The sequence below is a fragment of the Plutella xylostella genome, chromosome 30, assembly GCF_932276165.1.
Source record: "Plutella xylostella chromosome 30, ilPluXylo3.1, whole genome shotgun sequence".
Taxonomy (NCBI): Eukaryota; Metazoa; Arthropoda; class Insecta; order Lepidoptera; family Plutellidae; genus Plutella; species Plutella xylostella.
In genome coordinates, this window is record NC_064010.1 from 5,370,859 (window position 1) to 5,380,093 (window position 9,235).

The following is a 9,235-nucleotide window of genomic DNA, read 5'->3' on the forward strand; positions in this document are numbered from 1 at the left end:
TGGCAAACCACATTTGAGGAATACAAGAGTTGACCTGAATTAGCCCTCAAATGATAAAGAAAAATACACTTTCAATATGTGACCTAAGAATTTAAGGACCTTTGCGAATGGTATGCCTAAAGGGGAGTTAGAATTTGTAGTTACGAGTTAGAAAATTCTGAGAAACCAAAGTTGTACTTTTGCTAACTAGGCACGGCTAAATAAGATAACTATAATTATCGTCTCTCGATAGTAATTCGATAGCCGGTTCACTGGAGTTTGTATGTCTTTAATTAGTTCCTAACATTACTACCAGGGACGTTGATAAAGATGCCATACAAATTGCTATCGAACCTATCGACTAGATTCGTGATTGGCACACATAATTTTTATAAAGTCAAATCAAAAATCAAAATCAAAATCAAAATAATTTATTTGTGAGTCACAGGTTAGGTTAAGATGGATTACAGTATATTATATAATTTCTCCGTGCTCAGCCAACATGGCGTACAAATATTTCAAATAAGTACATTAAACATGCAAAAACTAAAGATAACACATTCATGTTGTATAAGTACCTACATTTAGTTATATTAATTGGGACTTACTGTGTATCGGATAGGAATTCATTGACGCTGTAATAAGTCTTGTCTAATAAATAGTTTTTAAGTTTGGTTTTAAACATTTGGATGTCCTGTGCGTTTCTAATGTCCTTTGGTAGTTTATTGAAAATAGAGGGTGCCATCCCAAAAACATTTTTACTAAAAAGTGCGGTATTGTGTTTAGGAGTGCTTATCTTATTACCGTAACGTAAGCTTCTAAAGTGCCCGAAAATATTAAAGTTTAATTTGACAAATACAGCCATTTCGAAAATATATATAGAGGGCAATGTTAATATTTTAAATTTTTTAAACAATGGTTTGCAAGTATCTCTGCTGCAAACTTTCGCAATTGCACGAATACATCTTTTTTGGGCTTTAAAAACTGTTTCCTTGTTTGTTGCATTACCCCAAAATATAATTCCATAACGTAGTATGGAATCCACGTAACCCTTATAGGCAGTAATTACTACATTTTCACTAACTACTTTGGACAAATTGTAAAGTGCATATGAGAATTTGCTTAGTTTAGTACATATGTGATCGAGCTGAGCTTGCCATGTAATTTTTTTGTCAATCTAAAGTCCTAGAAATTTAGTCACGTCAGTTTCATCAATTTTATGGTCATTGTATTTTATGTCAATAGAATTATTATTAGATTGTTGTTCAAATGTCATTATTTTAGTTTTATCCAGATTTATTAAAAGATTATTGTTACTAAGCCAATTTATTATGTTCTTCAGTGTTGTATTTATTTCTGTTTCAAAATTTGAATCTGTGTTATCTTTAAATAACACTGTGCTGTCATCAGCGAATAGAACCATGGGGTGATCTGTGACTTGAGGTAGGTCATTTATATAGATAAGAAATAGTAACGGCCCCAATACACTTCCCTGCGGAACGCCAAATCGGTTTTCCTTATCATTTGAGAAGTAAGCTATGTCAGTTTTTGATTTTAGGCATATTCTGTCAATTCGTGTTTTTTGCTTTCTATTAGTCAGGTATGATTTAATAAGATTTTTTGCCGTACCTCTGATTCCATATTTTTCCAATTTATTTAGTAGTATGTCATGGTTCACGTAGTCAAAAGCTTTTGTTAGATCCATGTAAAGGGCTGTTACATGAATACGCTTATCCATGCTATTTAATATTGTGGCTAAAAATTCATATATTGCCATATTTATAGACTTGTTTTGCCTGAATCCCATTTGCATTGGAGAGAAAATTTTATACTTCTCCATGTAACAGTTTAAACGTTGATATACTACTTTTTCAAAAATTTTAGACAAGTTTTAGTCCTAGTCTGGAACCTCTATGGTAGTATTCTCTGAGGCTCTGACATCTCACCTTTGACGTCCCCCCCCTGCACCACCAGGCAGACGAGTTTGAGAAGACGGTGACTTTAGTTCTCTGTCGGATCATATAGTTGTGGATGCGGTCTTTCGGAGAGACTCCATAGCTCGCTGAGTGACTTTCAGTTTGTTTGTTTTGTGCGAGGCAGAAATCATCCAATGAGCAGAGCGCAAATTTCATGAGCGGAGTTTTTATGCAATCTCATTGGTCTACTTCTCCGCTCCGCTCCCTCGCTCCGCTCTGTAGACACTAATTACTTCGTTGACGACCGAATGGCGTAGTGGTTAGTGACCCTGACTACTGAGCCGAAGGTCCCGGGTTCGATTCCCGGCTGGGGCAGATATTTGTTTAAAGACAGATATTAAAATTTGTACTCGGGTCTTGGGTGTTGATATTTATATTTAGTATCTATTTATCTATGTATTTGTTCTGCCTAGCTTGGGGTCGGATGGCCGTGTGTGAGATGTCCCCACATATTTATTTATTTATTTTTATTTATTTTGACTTCGCGATGGGCCTCCTGTTTCGGAACCTCTGCTGTAGTATCCTCTATAATCTCAGTAGTATCCTCACCTTTGACCTCCCCCCCCTGTACGGCGGTGTGCAGCACCACGTCGCTGGTCTCCTGGTTCATCAGCAGCGACACGGTCAGCAGCAGCCAGCCCGCCACCAGGCAGACGAGTTTGAGGAGGCGGAACGTGCGTTGGAGCTGAAAGGGAGATATCAAGATTATTAAGAGACGAGAGATGTGAGTAGATATTGGGGTAGATTTGGAAGGTTGTTGAGAGAATAATAACAGTACAAGCTGAAGGTCGTCTGCGGTTTGATTAGATAGTATATGCGATGTAGCTGAAAGGGAGATGTGAGATGTTTTTCGGGAGATTCGGAAGGTTGTTGAGGGGATCATAAGTGTATTATATAAGTCAGCAACTAGGCAGATTAGGTTTAGGTTACGGAAGATGTGTTGTAGCTACAGGACAGAAGATAATATAGTAGGATTTAGCAGGGTATGAAGAGATGAGAGGTAATTCAGCGAGCAGCTAGCTAGCCTCCGAGCAGACCCTTGCAAGGGAAGTGGAGGATATATATTGTATATATATATATAGAAATATGTGGTATAACTGTAAGGAAGATAAATTATTGAGGGAGTTATTCAAAGTTCAAAGTTCAAAGTTCAAAGTCATTTATTTGTGATTCACAGGTCAGAAGTAAGGTGTAAAATTACAAAAATATTGTTTCACCGTAAATCAGCCAACATGGCATACAAATATTATAAGTATAGTAAGTACTTCATTATATCTATCATGCAGTCATGCAGAAACAAATAATAATTAAATATAATGATTTCAAAAATAATTATAATTAGGTCCATTATTATAATTTCGATTTACTCATTGTGTATCGGATAGGTATTCGTTAACGCTATAGTATATTTTGTCCAGTAAATAGTTTTTAAGTTTAGTCTTAAACAGTTGGATGTCCTGTGCATCTCTTATGGCTTTAGGTAGCTTGTTGAAAATAGTGGGAGCCATTCCAAAAATATTTTTCCTATATAAGGCTGTAACATGGCGAGGAGCACTCACCTTGCTACCGTAACGCAGGCTTCTAAAGTGACCGAAACTATTAAAATTTAATTTCACAAATATAGCCATTTCTAATATATACAAAGAGGGAAATGTAAGAATTTTGTATTTTTTAAACAATTGTTTACAGGATTCTGTGCTTGTAATTTTTCCTATTGCGCGAATACACCTTTTTTGGGATTTGAAAACAGAATCTTTGTTGGTCGCATTACCCCAGAATATAATTCCATAACGGAGAATGGAGTCTACATACCCTTTATAGGCAGTAACTACTGTTCCCTCACTGGAAGTTCCCTATTGGAAGGTTGTTGAGGGAAACTTCATTAAAAGCTGCATGAAGGCAGACCAGCTTCAGTAAACTAAACGAGCGTTTTTACTACAAGGGCGATGGAGGTTATGGGGGGAGATTTTGAAGGTTATTGAGATTGAATTTTCTTGCATGCTCCGTTTCAGCCAACCAATTTCCAGGTTGATGGTAGGTGACTGAAGGTTCATTGTAGAAGGAGTGGGAATCTCGGCTCGAAACAGTTGCAATCGACCTTGAATGTTTACTTTGCCTTTTACGTAATTTATTGGGAAGGTCGTAACGCGAAATAGCGGGCGAATAGGTACGTGACGAAAATTAATTTATAAAGACTTACGCGTTTCTTTTTTGCTGATTTCATTTTCTTCTCTTCCCCATCTTTCAATGCTTCCACCACTCTGTAGAGAAACATAAAAAATAAAAGTTAATAATACAGGCTGTTGCAAAGGGGCATAGTAAGCATAAAGTGGGTTCATACGGCAATTCTATAAAAAAAGGTTGAAGAACTTAATAACAATCGCGAACAAAAATCTTTATATTTGGAAACATTGTCACGTGATTTTTCTTTTTACTATGGAGAGCAGGACTTTTCCTTTATAGGTCTTTTCCACACAGGTACTTCAAATTTAGAGCATCCGCATCTTTTCAGATACCTAGTATTTAAATGAAAAGAGGACACTTTACCCATTAACAGCCTCTTTGTTGAACTCGTTGGGGTTCTTCCCGATCTCTGCGATGGGCATCAGCTCGGCGATGTTCTTCTGGAAGATGCTCTTGTCTCCTTCTGGCTCTTCTGATTCCAACTTGCCTGTTGAGGTTATATTATATAGGGTGATGAGTCGATGTATGATGTAGTCCTTTAAATGGGTTGTAGAGGAAGGCGGTCGATTGAAGGTTAGGGTTTAATCAGGGTTTAATTAACTGAAAAAGCCTTCCTGTATCATTCTGTATATTTACTAGATTGGAGGGTTAAAAGCATAAGTATGAATCAGTGGTCTTAAATGAGACGTCCGATCAAAGAAAAGTTTTAAAATATCTTGTATTTACAATAGTTTGAATAATAAATTAACGGCTGTCGGAGATTCGTGAAAATACTGGGTGAATTTTTATCAGTGACCTACTCAAGTAGGCTACTGAACGGCAGCGGAGTCGAGGCGGAGTCCCGGCGATGCGACACCGGCTTGACTCGGTGGTTAAAAAGGTGACACAAAAAACAAAATGGCGGAACACCACTTACCATGATGCTGCTCATACTGGTGCCTGAAGGGTGCTAGCGAAGGGTCGTACTTGATCTCATCTGGCAGGTCGACCCACACCTCCAGACTGCCAGGCGTCAGCTCACTGCATGAGACCATAGAGTATATAGAATTCTTGCTGCCATGCGGCCTCTTTGCGCGGGACTTTTTACGGAAGAAATCGGCCATCTTTGACGTTTGACAGCTGCTGTCATAACATTTTCTTTTCCGTGGCGCGAAATTGGAGTTTTGTTTTTAATATTGCTGGCTGTTTGAATTTTTTGTTTTTTTAAGTTTGTTTGAAAGTGGCGTAAGTTTTTAAGTTCTTTTTTATGGAACGACTGTATGGCTTGGCTGTTTGTACAACAATGGGCTTTCGCGAAGATTGTAGATAAAATATAAGATAAGATAAGATAAGATAAGAAGCCTTTTATTTCCCAAAATTTCTTTCGTATACAGTTGTGTTTCTAACTAAATATTAAATTATCAATTCATTTACATCATGCAAAAAATTAATGAATCTAATTATTAAAATTATAATTCAACTTAAGTTAATTATAGTTAATTAATATACACTCGCGAGCAACCAAATCGACTCAAGCCTTCACGGCGCACATATACATTGATTTTCCTAAAACGATAAATGGTAAATATAAAAGTGATATGTCATTCGAAAGCTGAAGAATTAGGCTTTCAATTAAGATCAATACCATAAAAAAAAACTAAGCGCAGATTTAATGACGCATTTTAATTGCCCGTCAGTGTTAATTACCTCATTAGGAATCCACGCCTTGCGCTACCTGATCCCGCTATAAAACCTTTCCACATCCGGTGTACCTTATCAGTCGCTTGTTGCAAGTTGACCGGTACACATCTCGTTGCATTGTATTCCTTGTTTTCGCAAACCCATGGATACCACACCAGAAGAAGCTGCTCAAGTTGTTGCCTTGCTGCAACAAGGGTTAAGTCAGCGAGCAGTCGCTGCCCAGCTCCACTTGAGCCAGTCTGCTGTATCCCGAGTATACAGACGGTTCCAAGAGACTGGTGCCTTCAATCGAAGACCAAGAACGGGCCGCCACCGCTGCACTTCAGAGAGAGACGACCGCTTCATTGTCTCAACCTCGCTGCGCAATCGACACCTTACGGGCGTTGATGTGCAGCAAGAACTGAGACGTGTACGACAAGTGGCTGTCAGCGAGTGGACAGTGAGAAGACGCTTGAAGGAAGCCAACTTGACACCAAAAAGACCTGCATCAGGCCCCAAATTGACTGCAGGCCACCGACAAGCGCGTCTTCAGTTTGCTCGAGAGCATCTCGATTGGAGCATTGCGCAATGGCGGTCGGTCCTGTTTACTGATGAGTGCAGAGTGTGTCTGCATGGCAGTGACAGGAGAGGCCGGGTCTACCGGCGTCCGGGGGAACGATTTGCCCAATGTTGTTTCGCTGAAACAGTAGCATATGGCGGCGGTTCCTGCATGATGTGGGCTGGTATTTCTCTAGAGGGAAAAACCGCACTTGTTTTCGTGCCTGGAGGCGGCCGAGGAGGCGGGTTAACAGCTGATCGGTACATCACCGACATTCTACTCGGTCATGTTGTGCCCTATGCAGAATTTGTCGGTGAAGACTTCGTGCTAATGCACGACAATGCCCGCTGCCACACGGCACGAGTCAGTCGGCAGTTTCTGAGAGAGAAGGAATTGCGCACGATGGACTGGCCTGCGCTCAGTCCTGACCTGAATCCCATCGAACACTTATGGGACGAGCTCAAAAGAAGAGTTCGGGCCAGGAATCCAGTCCCTGCAAGCGTGGACGAGCTGAAGACAGCTTTATTAGAGGAGTGGGACGGCATTCCTCAGGAAACTGTCAAAAAGTTGATAAGGTCTATGAGAAACAGGCTGCAGGCTGTAATTAGGGCAATACAAAGTATTGATTTAAATAAATAAATTTTTATCTTAACATTTTTTGTTTAATTTGTATAATACGATACCCATACCCTTTTTTCCTAAATTCCCGTTTTTCCTACAATTGCGTTCAGACATCATTTATTTCAAAAATGATGAATGGATTTCAATAATAATGATATCAAATTAAAGCTGACATCTTAAGCTTTTAAATGACATATCATTTTTATTATTTCTATTCATAATTTTACTTGTATTAATGTATGTTTGCGCCGTCAAGGCTTGAGTCGATTTGGTTGCTCGCGAGTGTAGGTATTTCATTTACTTACTTAGTATAACATTCATTTCATTTAACATTATTATACATTAATATAATAGTGCAATATATAATAGTGTATAGAATAGAATAGAATAATATATTTTTAGATTTATTATGTACATGCAATTATTTTATTAAATAAGCTCATTATTATATTTATATGGATTCCTGTAATTATTTTAATATACATTTTTTTATTAAGAATTATATTTAGTTTAAGTTAATGGGTAGCCCAGTATTGGGCATAGGCCTCCTCCATCGATCGCCACTGGTCTCTGTCGGCGGCGAGCTGCGTCCAGTTGATGCCGGCGGCGCTCACGAGGTCGTCCCGCCAGCGACGGCGCGGCCGGCCGGGGGGGCGGCGCGCCTCGCGCGGGTACCAGTGTAGCATCTTCTCACTCCAGCGCCCGTCGGTTGTTCTGGCTAGGTGGCCCGCCCATCTCCATTTTAGTTGGCACACTAATTTGGCAGCGTCAATAATATTTGTTGTATTTCTAATTATTGTATTTCTTACTTTGTTTCTTAAAGTCAGACCGAGCATGCTTCTTTCTGCGCTTCTTTGAAAGATCTGCATTTTGTGTATAACTTCATTTGATATCGGCCATGTTTGGCAACCGTAGAGTAAAGTCGGTGTCACTATTGTGTCCATTGCTATCTTTTTCAATTTTATATCAATGTTAGATTTAAATATATCCTTCATTGACCAGTATGCACTCCAGGCTTTCTTTATTCTTCTTTCTATTTCTGCCATTTTATCCCCAAACGATATGTTTTGTCCCAAGTACACATATTCATCTACATAATCAATGATTTTTGATTGAATAAGAATTGGGGTTACTTCACTGTTTGTCATAATACATGTCTTCTCAGGATTCATATGTAGACCACACTTTCTGCTTTCGTGATCTAGAGATTGGAGCATGTATGAGAGATCTTCGGCATTTTCACTGAGAATAACGATATCGTCTGCAAAGCGAAGATGGTGCAGGTACTCACCGTTGATATTTAAACCTCGCTCTGTCCAGTCTAGCTTTCTAAATATATATTCGAGTAAGGCTGTAAATAGGTTAGGGGAAACGGGGTCTCCCTGTTTTACTCCACGCTTCACATTAAAAGTTTCGCCTTTTCTCTCCAATTTTACACACGCCTTACTCTTACTGTAAATTTCTTTTAATACATTCAAATAGGTGTCGTGGATTCCTTGTTCTTTTAAAGCGTTCCAGAGAGCATTGTGGGATATAGAGTCAAATGCTTTCGTATAATCTATGAATGCAATGTAGAGATCTTTTTTGTATTCATTATACTTTTCAATAATTTGGCTGACGGTGAATATATGATCTAAAGTAGAGTATCCCTTTCTAAACCCAGCTTGTTCTCTCGGTTGGGCGTATTCCAATCTTGTTTTCAGTCTCGTTAAGAGGGCTTTAGTGAATATTTTATATACTGCTTGCAAGAGACTTATCGGTCTATAGTTATTCATATTTAATGGATCTCCCTTTTTGTAGAGCAGTGTTATAACAGAGATTTCCCATTCTTCTGGTATTTTTTGGTATTTAAGAATTTCATTGAATAAATCAGTTAGTATGGGAGTTAACGGCTCTGCCATTGCTTTAATTACATCATTTGTCACCCCGTCTTGACCTGGACTTTTTTCGGTTTTCAGTGTTAGAATTGCTTGACTTATTTCACTCTCTATGAAGTATGGAACACTCTCTACATTGCTTATGTCATTTTCCTTTATCTCCAAGTTTTGAGTATCGTGTGAATCATACAGTTCTTTGTAGAAGTTCGTGGCAACATTGATTATGTCCATTCTGTTTGTAGAGACTTGGCCTGCGTTGTTCCTGAGTGCAGGTACCCATTTTTTATTTTCATTTAGGCGTTTGTTACCCCTTTTTACTGACCTTCTGGTTTCTAATTCTTCTTTAATGATATCTAATTTATAATTATCTTTATTCTTCT

General features: G+C 38.6%; 1 protein-coding gene across 1 annotated transcript in view; it reads right to left on the minus strand.

Annotated features, from left to right (window-relative positions):
• The window catches only part of LOC105382655 (P protein), a 107,032-nt gene extending 101,608 nt beyond the window's left edge, over positions 1-5,424 (minus strand). Inside the window, exons 1-4 of the mRNA XM_048632139.1 lie at positions 5,056-5,424; positions 4,503-4,626; positions 4,156-4,216; positions 2,505-2,640 (exon numbers count right to left, since the gene is read on the minus strand). Coding sequence (XP_048488096.1) covers positions 2,505-2,640; positions 4,156-4,216; positions 4,503-4,626; positions 5,056-5,242 — 508 coding nt within the window. The 5' untranslated portion in view covers positions 5,243-5,424. The remainder of the gene's footprint in view (positions 1-2,504; positions 2,641-4,155; positions 4,217-4,502; positions 4,627-5,055) is intronic.
• Between the last annotated feature and the right edge of the window lie 3,811 nt (positions 5,425-9,235).